Genomic DNA, 14,823 nt, shown 5'->3' with positions numbered 1-14,823 from the left:
GTGATTTATTACTTTTTGTGACCAAATTATCATTTGGTTGCCGATTGTGCTATTCGTTGTTGTGGCCTGCTTTTTTTTTTTTTTTTTTGGTTTCGTTGATTATATCTGAAATAATGCTTTGCCATGATAGGGTTTTCAATACTCAAGCGAGCTCTGTGCTATACTAGTGTTATCTGGCATATTGGTATGTCATCTAAATGACTCATTTTTATTTTGTTTGGAATTTTTTCTTTGTAAGTATTTCAATCTTTGAAGCACGGATACACACACGAGATACAAATAATGTACCTTCTGAATATAGTAATAGTGTAATACCCAAAACATAAAAAGTTAGTATGTGGATATGCCGATGCTACGCTTCTGAGGATTACATTTTTCTTCTATCTCTGACCAAAAAAGATCGTTCGCTCCACGAAACGTGAACTTAAAAATAAAATACTTTTACCAAAGGAATTCAACTTTTTTCGCAAGTTAGTTGATATCAACGAGTTCTTTAAGTTTGTGGAAAATTTGACAATTCTTTTGCAAAAATGCATTTTTATTTAAGTTATTGTTTGTGGACCAGACAATCTTTTTTCGCAAGTTAATTGATAAAGAGAGTATAATTTATCAAGTCTTAATATTAAGCAGAAAAGTAAAGTCAAAAGAAATAATGCATTCATTGAATTGCTAATTGTAGCGGGCTGAATATGCTGGTTCAGCCACGGCTGAAGGTCGGGTTAAACACCCTTGATTTTGTCTAATTCGATTGAGGCATTGACAGGGTTGCTAGGTTTGGTTGGGCTTGGTTCGGCACAAATGGCCTATGCTGAGGTTGACATTCAAGCTCTTTTTAGGCTTAGACATGGTGGTTCAGCCAGCTCATAATAAGGTCGAGTCGAGCATCGAACTCTTAGGTTCAGATAAATAGGCTCGGCGGCGGCTCCATTCAGAAGTGGAGTATCCAACCGCCAACTCATAATAAGGACAACGCTCAACTCATGAGGTCCAGGCTTTTAGGTTCGGTAAACTCATGCAAGCCAGCTCATCCACGAGTTTATTTGCCTTGGACCCTACGTCAGTTGTGATGTCACCTGTAATGGTCAGGGCATAAGATTGGCACAAACGCACATGGGTGATAGCTCATGTATGTGCACGATAACGGCCTTATTCGGTACGTCAGGCGTGACGTCAGTCAAAGCGGTTACTGAGCGTGCTGGCTTGGAAGGCAAGCTTAGGAGGTCTATATAACGGCAAAGATGAAGCCCTAGAACGGTATGCACTCTTCATGTGAGAACCCATTTGGGCACATCAGAGAGATGTGGGAATTGTATGTGGCATATAACGAAATGTCTAGAGCTACTGTATAACTTGAGGTTAACCTTTTGAGCCACGTGATTAGGCTAAGGATAAGTTGGTTAGGTGGTGCGGGTTGTGACGGTGATATCAGAGCTTGCACCATCCGGAAGTGTAAGGCGGGTCCTGTTAGGAGATGTGCTTGGGTGGGCCCAGAGGAGTTTGTCGTGCTTGTCGTGCTTGGGCATGTTCACATGAGACGAGCTTGACTGCGTAAGGTGCTTAGGTGGGTCCCATATCGCTTGGTGGGTGGAAGTGGTTAGACCATTGAGTGCAACAAGGACGTTGCGATCCTATGTGGGGGAGATTGTTAGAACCCATTTGGGGCTTAGTCCCACATCGGAGAGATGTGGGAATTGCATGTGGTATATAACAAAATATCCAGAGCTACTATATAAGGTTAACTTTTTGAGCCACGTGGTTAGGCTAAGGGTATGCAGGTGAGTTGGCATGGGTCGTGACACTTCACCTCTCAAAATCCTAGTGCTTTCGTCTTCCTCCTACTAGATCATCGGAGAGCCTTTTCATCGGTCTGGCCCTTAGTCGTACGTTTACCTGTCCAGGCCAGGTGAAGGGCTTGGCGAACCCATCCATCCTAACCAGAGGTTCATGCGAGGTTAGTCGATCTTAATCGACAACCCCACAATTGGTGAACCGACATGAACAGAAACCAGATCCACAGTGGTTTCGATCAGATCCTTCTGAAACCTCTCTTCTCCGTTTGGATCGACCTTTTAGTCTGGCGGAATGAGTGGCAGACGCTGGTGTTTCTAGTCTCAAGGACACCACCATCACTCCTTCGGTTGGTGGCCATGTCTTTGTTTCCATCCCTCCTATTGTGGGGCTCTCTCCCACCTCAGACGCAACAACGGCTTACGTTTAGTCACTTTTCTCTCTAGCAACCTGGACGAACATGGGGTGACAGTTGGGGCTCATAAGTGGTAACTCCTTGATGTTAAGGGTGACATTGGCCGAAGCAATTACCTAAGCGTGCTTAGCACTTAGAGGGCAAGTCAGATGACTTTATAAAAGAAAGGATGGAACCCTAACGAGGGACACACACTCTTCTCCACATCTCCTTCCTCATAATCAGGATTGTGAGAACCCATAAGGGGTTTTCGTCAGTGGCCGAAGACCCATAAGGGGAGACACACTCTTCTCCATGCCCCCTTCCTCATGATCAGGATCCTCTCCCTTCAGCTGACCCGGATGGCTCCGCATTGGGTTTGAAAAACGAGCAAATCAGAGTTGTTATTTGGGCATCATCCTCAAATTTCCATTCCCGAAAGCACTTTTGAGGATGAGATTGAGTAGATTTAATGAGCCTATCCTAAAGAAGTGCACGGGTGAGACCATTAGCTAGATGCAAGGTCACAATAGCGAAGTCAATAGGTTCGGCAACCTATTCCCTACCCATACTTGGTCTCAAGCTCGGCCCACAGGAAAGGGGCCCCGTGGCCCCATGACAGGGAGCGCATTCCAAACATCAGATGCCCGACAAGAACACAAGGGGCGCACTTCGTTCGTTCCATTTGGGCATTACCAACTTTGGGACCGAGATGATTATCGTTCAGCTATAGCAATAATTAACAACACCTATACTCTGTCGTATTAGAAGAAGTTGAGAGGATATTGTAGGGAGCCAAATATGACAATTCGGTCACGATCACTACGCTCGGCAAAAGTCTGAGTTGAGCCCCTGATTCTGTCAGATCCTATCAAAACATTGACCGGGCTACTAGGCTCGGTCCACATCCATTCGGCATCATTAACTTTCGAACAAGCGGGTCGGTCAATCGATATCAAGGATTGACAAATCTTCCATGGTTTGGACAATGCCGTTCAACAACTGATATTCGGCCAGACTCATGATCAACTCCTCATGTACCCTATTTACTGTACCAGAAGAAGTTGATGAGCTATTGTAATGGGTCGAATATGCTGGTTCAGCCACGGTCACTACATTCAGCTGAAGGCCGGTTAAACCCCTTGATTCTCTCTGATCCGATTAAACATAGTCCGGGTTGCTAGGTTCAGTTAGGCTCAGCACAAACGGTGTTCGGACAAGTCGGGACGAATGATCGGCCTATGCTGAGGTTGACACTCAAGCTCTCTTTAGGTTCGGACACGGTGGTTTAGGATAATAAGGTTGAGTTGAGCATCTAACTCTTAGGTTCTGATAGATAGCCTCGGTGGCGTCAACGTTCAAATATGTAGTATCCAATTGCCAACTCATACTAAGGACAACGCTCAATTCATGAGGTTCAAACTTTCAGGTTCGGCGGATTCATGCAAGCTAGCTCATCCACATGAATTTATCCATCGTGGACCCTACGTCAGTTGTGACGTCGCCTGTTATGGTTAGGGCACAATATTGGCATAAATGCCCATGGTTGACAGCTCATGCACGTGACGTTAGCCGAAGTGGTTACCGAGCATGCGAGGCACGTGCTGGCTTAGAAGGCAAGGCAAGAAGGTCTATATGAAGGCCCTAGAACGGTACGCACTCTTCACCTCCCTGGTGCTTTCATTTTCCTCCTACACCTTCTTACTAGACAATTAAAGAGCCTTTTTGGTCTTTGATAGTTGCGTGTTTGCCTTTAAGTGAACCCATCCGTCCAAACCAGAGGCTTAAGTGAGGTTAACCGATCTCGATCGATAACCCCACACTAATATCAAGCATTTAGCATCAAAAAAAGTCCAAAACAAAAAGAAAGCTAGAAGTATCGTTGTGCATGCATGTGTCTAAGATAGGGATAGAGATATGGTACCTATACACGAACTTGGAACAGTGAAGCCTAAGTGCAGAGGCTAATAAATCGAGGATATGAATATCGACTCTAGATTTGGGTTTTTCTTAGTTTGTATTGACTTACGACTAATCACTTGATGTGTATGGTCTATGTTTTCTTTGCACTTTGACACTTTCTAAACAGTTAAAAATTTCCATTTTGACCTCAACGTATTACAAAAGTATTCAGACATATATGGTAAGTATCCCGCAAGTAACGTGAAGGTTTCTAAATTTATGAACATTTTACGAAATAGTGGATACTTTTTGCCGTATCCGGTAGGTATTGGGACTTATTGGTATATGATACGTGTCCAATGAAAGATGTGGGGTTGTTGATCAGATCCGGTTAACCTCGCCTACGCTTCTGCTTCAGCGGATGGATTAGCCTAGCTCCGTCGTCCTACCCTGCGTAGGTGACACCCACCGTTAGTGCCCAAGCCCGTCGAAATCGACCGGTGAGGCACTCTGATGGTTAAGTAAGCAAGTGCTTTAGGTGAGGAAAGGAAAGTACAAAGCGATTAGGGTTAGGAAAAGTTGCATACCCCTTTAGGTTGATCTCTTTCCTTTATATAGAACCCCAAGACTTGCTCTCCACGTAAGCGCGTGAGCATCACGCTCGATAACCACCTCGGCCGACGCCACATTTGATGTATTGGATATGGTAGTTATTGTGCATGAGTTGTCACCCATGTGCGCTCTTGCCCAACTCATGCCGTAACCATTTCGGATGACGTTAACTAACATATGGAGCAAGGCGGTTAGGCACACGTGGATTAGCGCCGTACAAGCTGGTCGAACCACAATGTCCGAACCATAGAAAGTTGAGTGTCGACCTTAGTATGAGTTGGGAGTCCGGATCTGCTTATCCGAACGTTGTCAAACCGAGTTGACCGAGCCTACCAACCCTGTCAATGACTCGATTAGATCAGACAAAATTGAGGGGCTAAGCCCAGCGTTTTGCCGAGCATATTGACCTTAACTGAATCATCATTTCGGCCCACTACAAAAGATACTTCCGAGTATCCATGCTGCATAGACCTCAATAAAAGACTTTTCATGGAAGGATTTAGGTTTTAGCCTATAATCACTTGTTAAGTCCCTACATATTCTTTCATCACGTCTGATATAAACATGTACATTAATGACTGTGTGCTCAAGCTCTAAAAATCCCAGGCTGTTGTCCTTTGCTTAAGACTTCACGTAATTCTTGTGTTTATTTTGTAGATAATGAAATTCTTGAGTTTATTTTGATGAAAAATTCTTTGCTTTCAAGATTACCTTTTGGTTTCTACAAAAGAGTTGTATGGTTGTTGATTTCATTCAATTATGATTCTGCATTCAGATATACTCGGCATCTTTTACAGCAGGCATGAATGCTACTCCATATATTCTCATGTCAGAGGTAAATATAAGATGATAAGTTTATTTGGATTTTAGTAAAGCGAGAATAGTTATTTTGGTGCATAGATTGAATAAGTTGTTTTCTTTTTCAGATATTTCCTGTAAACATAAGGGGTTCAGCTGGAAGCCTTGTGATTTTTGCCAACTGGTTCACTGCATGGATTGTTTCCTACAGCTTTAACTTCTTGTTTGATTGGAGCTCACCAGGTATTTCTTTTGCGAGAGTCAAGGATCCTCTGCACCCCTAAAAATCTCCCCCTGCACTCTCAACCACATGATTTGGTGGAATCTTGAAAGCATCTCAAGGCACATGTAAACATTCATACCTTAGCAAACTAATGTTGTGCCCATTCAATGCAAGGTGACAGAAAAAAATAGGAAGAAAATTTTACCTTCCCATATATCAAACGGGCACAACGCTATAAATTAATTAATTTGCAAGTGAAAAATGTAGGATGCACAAAGAAAACAAACCAAAACTGTAAAGTGTGATTTCAAATAGATCACAACTTAATTTCAAAAAATAAATTAAAAAAATAAATTACAACTCCCCACTCCCCAAAAATCTGTCCCTCAAAATTCTCACCCCCCTCTCTCTCTCTCTCTCCACGTTCCCCCTCTCTCAAAAATCTAGTGAATTAGAGACTTTTGAGCCTAACTACATTTGCTTATAGTATAGATTGATTATGTTTTCTTGCTAGAGGTGCAGACCGTTTGACATGTAAGGATTGTAAGGTCATTCCCGGAAAGTGTCTAATGGCAACATAGACTTTTGGTGTTAAATATTTGTCTCAAGGGGAATATTAGAGGGAGAAAGGAAACTAGATGCCCACGGACTAAATGGTGGGGCCTAAGAGGGGAGAAACTAGAGGTATTCAAGGAAAGAATGTCTCAAGAAGTACGGTGGGGAGTGGAAGGCGATAGTGACAATATATGGAATACTGACAGTATTAGAAGATTATCGAAAGAAGTTCTTGGGGAGTCGAAGGGAAAATGTCCAATTTCTAATGAGGTATGGTGGTGGAATGATGAGGTTCAAACCATGGTAAAAGCCAAGAAGGAGTGCTTTAAAAAGTGGCAAAAGGACCGGAATGAGAAAAATTTTCAGGGTTATAACTTATAAGCAAGTTAGCACGGAAGCTAAGAAAGTTGTTAGGGATGCTAAGTTGAAAGCCTATGAGAATTTCTATGCTATACTCAATAGTAAAGATGGAGAAAAGATTATTTATAAACTGGCCAAGTTGCGAGAAAGGAGAGCTAGAGACGTTTCTCAAGTTAAGTGTATAAAAGATATTAATTCGGTGGTGTTGGTGAAAGAATAGGCAATTAGGGATTGATGAAAGTCGTATTTCGAGAAGTTGTTAAATGAGAAACATGAAGGAGGCTGAAGACACCCCAATTTGAACCTCTTGAATGTCCTTAATTTGTGGCTTTTTGGCTCTCCGATAATGAAATTGGATGAATACAGACCTCGATTGCGGTTGGATTTGGCCTCTTGGACTTTCAAAAATCGAAATCAATTTGATAAAATCAATCCTAAGCGCTCAAGACTATTCTCAAGCGCTCAAGACCTATTTTCAAAAGGCCAGATTTTGCTCACTTCCGAGCGCTCGGAAGTGATTGTTCTAAGCGCTCAGGACCACTCCTGAGAGCTCAGGTCAACTGTTTTACTCTGAATTTCCAGCTTTTTCAGCAGCACATGGTCATGTTTATTCAAATATTCGGTCTTGCTACAGTGACCTCTATCAGAGAATTCAGAAGACCACATGGCCATGGCCATGGCCATGTTGTTTTTCCCTCTCAAAATATTTTAATTTTATTTTCATTTTAAAATTTCAAAATTCAAAATGTTTCTCCTGCCCTATAAATGGTAGTCTCATGCTGCATTTTGGGGGGACGAAATATTGTGTCCTCTCTCCCTCATTTTCGAAAGGAAACTTCACTTTGCAAGAAAAACCATATTTTCAAATTTTGTCAAAAAAATCAAAATGGCTTCAAATATTTCAAGGAAAATCCAGAGAACCTAGGTGTTATATTCAGTATTGGTTTCTAATATTTTCTCATTTTTGTCCATCTTTAAAATCCAGTCAAGAAGCAAGTTCCAATCAAGAAGGTAGAATTCTTTTCCTTCTCAAACTAAAAAAAAAGGGGCTGCTATCCTTCTGAGGGAGGCCATTCAGCCCACTCCAGTTTTCGTGCTGGATGTGTGGTCGAATAGCCTTAGCATAAAAACAAGGGCAAAAGAGCTGCAAAATAAAAAGTTTCAAATAGGCTTTGGATGCCCCCGAGCGCTCAGGACTAATCCTGAGCGCTCAAAAGTGATACAGTTCGAAAAATCATATTTTTTCGTGAAAAAGTTTATTTTTAGTATTAAGAATGATCCAATTCTTCCAGGGTCTAACCATCTTGATTTCAAATGTAAGGAAGCAAGGTTTAGATGGCCATGACCAGTTCCTAACCATTTAAATTCTTTGCTGAGCATTGATGCATGATACTAACAATGCATAATTATTTCAAACATTGTAGTATATTTGTCTAACCAAAATTTGTAAGATGGGATATCAGAACTCCTAAGCGCTCAGGAGTACAGTCCCGAGCGCTCGGGAGTGTTCTCAGTAACACTTTCAATTTCCAAGCATTTTTCATATTGCATCATCTCATTAATATGTACTGTACACCAACACATGCATGAACCCTCTTATCTGATATACCCTGAATACTTGCTATTTGCTTAGTGGAGCAAAATATTTTCAAAAATCCCGCAAATGTTTAGTAGAGACCGATTTCGTATCAGGCGAGGGGGTGCTGTAAAATCCTTCCCCTCTCGTAACATGGCTTCCAAACTTTAAATGAGTCTCTGGTTTTCAATTTCAATAATCATTTTCAAAATTAAAACGGTTTCTCGGGTGACAAACCATAAATCCGGGTGGCGATTTTTCAAATTTTTCGAATCAAAACAATGTTTTTCGGGCCGCCTTGATCCACTCGGGGCTGTGATAGGTCACAAAGGCTTTAGTGGGGAGGAAGAGTATGTACCTGGTGAGAATATAGAATATGAACTTTATCGGAGAATACAAAAGTTCGAAGTGGTTAAAGCTTTGAAAAGGATGAAACTGGGTAAGGCCTTTGGACTAGATGGTATCCCTATTGAAGTGTGGAAAAGTCTATGTGACCTGGGGGTGACTTGGTTGACGAAGTTGTTTAACAAGATTATTATGACTAGGAAGATGCCCGACGAATAGTGAAGGAGCACTCTAGTACCTATCTATAAGAATAAAGAGATATTCAAAGCTGCAACAACTATAGAAGTATTAAATTGATGAGTCATATGATGAAGTTGTGGGAAAGAGTTATTGAGCATCGCTTGAGGATGGTGACTGCGATGTCAGAGAAACAGTTTGGGTTCATGCCTGAAGATCAACCATGGAAGCTATCTACCTATTAGATCAACCATGGAAGCTATCTACCTATTAAAGAGAATGATAGAAAAACACAAAGCAAAGAAGAATGATCTCCATATGGTTTTCATAGACTTAGAAAAGGCTTATGATAGAGTGCCTAGAGACATCATATGGTGGGTTCTAGAGAGAAAGGGAGTGACCAAAGGGTATATCGAGGTGATTAGAAACATGTATGAAGGTGTCGTTGATAAGCACCTAAGATTGCTTAATCATGGTGTTTAAGTCCTCTAGTTTGAGCTATAATAGTTATAATTTGTCGTTTTTTATTCAATAATGCTTGTAAGGTGGTTTGTTAAGTGTTTCAGGCAAAACGTTCTTAAATGGCGTATTTTGATCACGAGGCTAATTTCCAAGGAAGTTCAAGTATCCTTGCCCGGTGGAACTTCTGCCAGCATGACCCAAGAGCAAAGGCGTGAGGTGTCGGGCAAGTCAGCGAGCCGTCGGGTGCCAAGTCTTGGAAGTTGCCTGAAGTTCTGGAGATAACTATCCCGTATCGATACGGATTAAGGCCGTATCGATACGCATTAGCTTCGTGGGGAGTCAGAGACTACCGTATCGATACGGCCTTAATCCGTATCAATACGGAAGAGCTCCGGGAAATGGCCCTTTTTGTCTTAACAGCACGGTATCGATACTTATCATAATATGTATCGATACGGAGAGTCTTCGGCCAGATATTTCTTACTTTTTGGGCTTTCCATTTATGGAATACTGGCCTTTATTAGTATGTTTCTTAGATATTTTTGTGAGTTAGTACCCATTTTGTATCTAGCCCATTACTACTTTTAGGTTTTTCTCCATTAATGTCTTTTTAAGCTTTTCAAGTTGTAATTTCTTAAGAACATTTCAAGGTATTCACGTTACGTTAATTTCTCGAGTATTAAAGTTGTTTGCAGGTGTTTGATCTTTTATAAAATCAAGTTTATTTTCGATTTTATTGGGTAAACATGTTCTCAATAGTTAGCAAGCTTTCTAGTCTCTTCATTATGTTTGAATAGTCGATTAGGCTTGGCCACGGGGTGACTAATGCCTCTTGACTTATGTTTATCTTGCCTTTCTCAACTAAAAACTTGAAATTTAGTTTGTAAATGTGTGTGGTTCGTCTTTTATGTAACAAAACTTGTCGATGTTAATCTCCGGTGATCATATGCTCGCTCATGTGGTTCTGTGAGCTATGTCTCGCCTCGTGTTTGCCAAAAGAACGAAAGAGCTCATTTGTTTACCAAACTACACTCCTAGTCTTTAATGGTTTCCTAGTTAAATCTTCCGGTTGATAGCCTATGCCGTGCGATTCAACCATGTCTTTTGTTGAGAATGGTGAGATGGCTAAAGTTACGGGCATTCGTTACCCCAATGCCTTGCCGCTTGTTAAATTAAGTTTAAACTCATTTTCTAGTCGTTTTCATAAGTGTTTATCACCATTCAAAGCAAAACCAAAAGTTGGCCGTCTAAACGCCACAAACCCTCGCTTCTAAAAATCCTAGCAAGCTATAAAGGATTTTCTCTGTGGGAACGATACCGGACTTCCGGATATTATGCTGACTACGACCTAGCCTTATGCTCGGGGTAAATCAACCTATTCCAACGGTTAGGTCAGAATGAAGTAGTCGTCACTGCCATTCGATCACCAGTAGGGGGAACGAGTGAATTTCCAATCACTGTAGGATTGCATCTGGGGTCAGCCTTGAGCTTGTACCTCTTTGCCTTAGTTATGGATGAATTGACTCGACAATTTCAGGAGGATATCCCATGGTATATGATGTTTGCAGATGACATTGTCCTCATAGATGAAATCGCTAGAGGTGTTAATACGAAACTAGAAATTTTGAGGGAAGAATTAGAGTCAAAGGGTATTCGGATAAGGAGTAAAACTGAATATATGGTGTGCAAGTTTAGTTGTACCAGCAGTGCGCACGAAGAAAGAGTGATGATCCAAGATCAGGAGATACCGAAGAGTGATCATTTTAGGTACTTAGGCTCAATTATTAGTAGAGATGGAGAGATTGCCGATGATGTAACCCATAGGATCCAAGTGAGGTGGCTCAATTGGAGGAACGCTACTGGTGTACTGTGTGACAAAAGAGGGTACCCATAAAATTGAAGGAAAAATTCTATGGAAATGAAACCAGCGATGCTTTACGGGACAGAATGTTAGCTTATTAAGAAACAAGTGAACAAGATGAGTGTAGCGAAAATGAGAATGTTGAAGTGGATGTGTGGTAAAAGTAGATGAGACATGATTAGGAATGAAACGGTTCATGAGATGGTAAGTGTAGCACCCATAGAAGAGAACTTGGGGGAAAATAAGCTAAGGTGGTTTGTGCATGTCTACCATAGACCAGGAGATGCAGTAGTTAACAGAGCGGATATGATAGCTTTGGGTAGCAATGCTACGGGGAGGGGTAGACCTAAATTGACATTAGATGCTGTGGTGTGCAATGATATGAGTATAATAGGTTAGTGTGAACTAATGGCCCTTGATAGAGCTCAATGGAGGAAAATGATTCATATAACCGACCCCAAGTGATTGAGAGATAAGGCTCAGTTTGGTTTGGTTATAGATTGATTACGTTTTGCAACGTAGATTTTGATATGCGGTACACCTTAGCTTGCAAATGGTGTAAGTAGAGATCGGAACCTATGGCAAAGTCTTGCATTTATGTTATTACTGCTTCTTGGAAGAAAAGAAAATTGAACTTAAGATTGCAAAATCTAGAGATGGTGGACCCTTTAACTAGGTAAAATGTACAAGGATTGGTCATAGTGATCTCTGGAATGAGTTCTACATGAATGATTTCCAAAACAAAATACTGTTTCATAGATTATTTAACGTGTTCTACATGAATAATTTTAAAAACAAAATATTGTTTCATTTCATATTTGACGCTAAAACAAATACACTCTGTTATTGCAATTTTGTTACGATCCCACAATTTAGACGTGTGGTACGCAATCCTTCAACTGGAATGATGCGAATAAGGATCATGCGACTGGGAGTACATTGAGACATGAGGCAATAAACTAGGGACAAGGGATCCCATGCTTTTTGTGTGCCTTTGTTTGTGTTTAGTTCTTTGACTTTCATCAATCTTATTAGTTTGGATTTGCTGCTTCAGGAGTATTCTTCATCTTTGCTGCAATCTGTGGCTCAACCATTCTATTTGTGGCAAAGTTGGTGCCTGAGACGAAGGGTCGATCTCTAGAAGAAATACAAGCATCCATGACCCATCTTCTGCAATGACATTTCAATGTAAACTACTATGTTTTATGGTCACAGCGGTGACATTTTTTTCAGTACCTGTATCACAATCAAATAAAATATAAATAAAGATGCAGTTCTCATTTTCTAGGTAGGGCATGGAAGGCTTCATGCTATCATGTTTTCCTTTTTTGTTTCCTTTTTTAAAATTTTGTGATTCTCAATGCTCATCTTTCACTATTGTGATCCTCCAGATGTGCTTCCACTACTAGTGTGGGCCATTTTCTTTATGTTCGATGTACCCCTTTTTGTAAGGGAACGTTTTCAACTATATTTTCAGGTAAAAGATCGGTTCATTTAGTTTTAGACTGCAAAATATTGACACAAGTTTGAAATAATACCGTCATGGGTTTAGATGTCACAATTGTTGAGTAGGTTTATTGACAAAATAAGTTGACAGACAACCTAGTGATTGAAGGCAGGGGATAAGAACATGGCTTCCTCATGCTAAATCTTCAAGAGACGGCAGTGCTTATTGGCTGGTTGGGCTTGAAGATGGAGCAGGGACATGGAGGAATGTAGAGCAGGCAGCGAAGACATTGCTTGTGACTATATGCAGAAAACTATCACTTTGGAAGCGGTCTAAAACTTGGAATCAGTGTTTCAATGTGTTGATCATAGAATTTGGGTTGCTAGCAACAGTTTTTCAGCTAGATCTATCTCCTTCAGGGAAGTTAAAAAAGCTCATTTTTACATGCATGCTAGCAAAGCGCCAGGACCTGAAGTCATGGGGGCTGGTTTTCTTCAGCTGCATTATAATATTATAGGTTCTAAAGTGTTGTGGACTCAATTCACAAGTTCTTTCACTTGGGGCATCTCCTTCGAAGCATCAACTACACCCATGTTTTTGCTTATCCCGAAGTTCAGTGTCCTGTGAACACAGAGAAACTCTGCCATACAAGTCTCTGCAATTCACCTTACAAGATTCTTTTCTTGGTGTTGGTGAAAAGGCTTTAGTGGTTATTGCCTCGTATTCTCAGTGTAAGCCAATGTGCTTTTTATCGCGTGAACAATGATTTTGGTCCTCAGATAGCTCCGCACTATGTCAAAAATATCAGGTATGGTCGAACCTTTTCTTTGGCTTTGAATCTTGATACGAGTATGGCATATGATCAACTGGGGTCAGTGTTTTTCGAAGCGATATATCATGCCTAAAATGGATTTTACCGAGGAATAGATTATGGGCTGCATTCCTTTATAGCCATCTGGTTGTATAGACCCTTCTTGTGAGTTGTGAACTTTGATCCTTTGTCTATGTGTTCGTTGTTGTTATTATGTGCCGGAAGTCGCAAAGGCTTCCAACGGGACATGGAGGAATGTACAAAAGGTCTAGTTTAGCCTGGAATGGGAGATGCTGCCAAGCGGGGGTGCTTGGCAGTGGTGCCGAGCGGCCGATCTGGCTGTTCATCTCTGCACGCATGGCTCGGATCTTAATAAGCCTTGGCTGATGTTTTCATTTCCAAACGGGTGAGAGGAAAATAGAGTAAGGGAGGTATAAATCACAATAAAGTTCTTCTTAAGGCATCAATCACAATTTTAAACTTCGATCTGGGAATCACCATTTATCTAGGGAGTTATATGTATGCATGCTGATTTGCATATACCAATATTAATTATAGTGTATTAATTGCTTCGAAGGAGATTAGAGTGTTTGCATCAACCATTTGTCTGGGGAGGAATGTACCAATATTAGAGTGTTTCATAAAACATGCTTCAACCAATATTTTAATTAAGAGTGTACCAAATATTACTCCTCTATGATCTTGCACTTTACTCCAAAAATTCTACTAGTTGAGATCAATATGGTGACATGCATCCGAATAGTAAGATTTGAATCGACTTTATGAGAAAATACGCAGTATGTTAATAACAAACCAAAGCCCAATCAAATTAGATCGGTAAAATCAATACATTAATCCAATTAAAAAGAATCAGGTTCGTACCATTCTATCCCTACATCTAAGTGAATGTCTACATAACATCACTTAAGTTTATATTCCCTCCATCCTAAAAAGTTGGACACTTTCACTATTCTAGCCATATGGAAAAATTGTCTGTGTCTTTTAATTCGTAATGTCTTTTAAAAGCAACATGGATCTTGTTTGATAGGTTTCAAATAGTTCCATTAAACACCGTTTTGAAAATCACATAAACCTTGTAGATTGAAAGATATATGCAATTTAAAAATAACACGTAATTCCAAAGTGTAATATTATGAGACGGAGAGAGTACTATGTATTGTTCACGTGCAAATACCAACAAAGAACACAAATTGTCAGTGTCGTCTCAAATTTAAGTTCCTTTTAATTAGGATAAGCCACGTGCAAAGCACAGGCTCATCTTCTAGTTAGTACTCTATCTGTCCCATAATAATCTTTGTCCGGTCTGCAAAAAGATGTCTTGAAAATAACATAATTTTTGAACGTTTTTCATGAATTAAAAGAACTTGGTTTTTTTTTTTTTTTGAAGTGAAAAGAACTTGGTTGATGTCTAGTAAGTTGTTGAAATTTTTTTTGAATTCTTCTTGCGAAAATTGTAGTACTATTATTTTGAAGACTCCATTTTGCGGAAGA

The 14,823-nt window shown here is 40.4% G+C and overlaps 1 protein-coding gene across 9 annotated transcripts in view; it reads left to right on the top strand.

The window, feature by feature from the left end:
• The window catches only part of LOC131327362 (sugar transporter ERD6-like 5), a 42,381-nt gene extending 29,831 nt beyond the window's left edge, over positions 1-12,550 (top strand). For 6 of the 9 annotated variants that reach the window (XM_058360491.1, XM_058360498.1, XM_058360495.1 and 3 more), the window contains 4 exons: positions 131-184; positions 5,472-5,531; positions 5,623-5,737; positions 12,108-12,550. In XM_058360491.1, coding sequence (XP_058216474.1) covers positions 131-184; positions 5,472-5,531; positions 5,623-5,737; positions 12,108-12,232 — 354 coding nt within the window. In that variant the 3' untranslated portion in view covers positions 12,233-12,550. Of the gene's footprint in view, positions 1-130; positions 185-5,402; positions 5,532-5,622; positions 5,738-12,107 lie in introns of those variants that run through there. The other 3 variants (XM_058360496.1, XM_058360494.1, XM_058360497.1) reach the window with 2 other exon arrangements.
• The last annotated feature ends 2,273 nt before the right edge of the window (positions 12,551-14,823 follow it).

The sequence above is a fragment of the Rhododendron vialii genome, chromosome 5a (assembly GCF_030253575.1).
Source record: "Rhododendron vialii isolate Sample 1 chromosome 5a, ASM3025357v1".
Taxonomy (NCBI): domain Eukaryota; kingdom Viridiplantae; phylum Streptophyta; class Magnoliopsida; order Ericales; family Ericaceae; genus Rhododendron; species Rhododendron vialii.
Note: the sequence above shows the minus strand (reverse complement) of the source record. Positions and strands in the feature narration are given on the sequence as shown.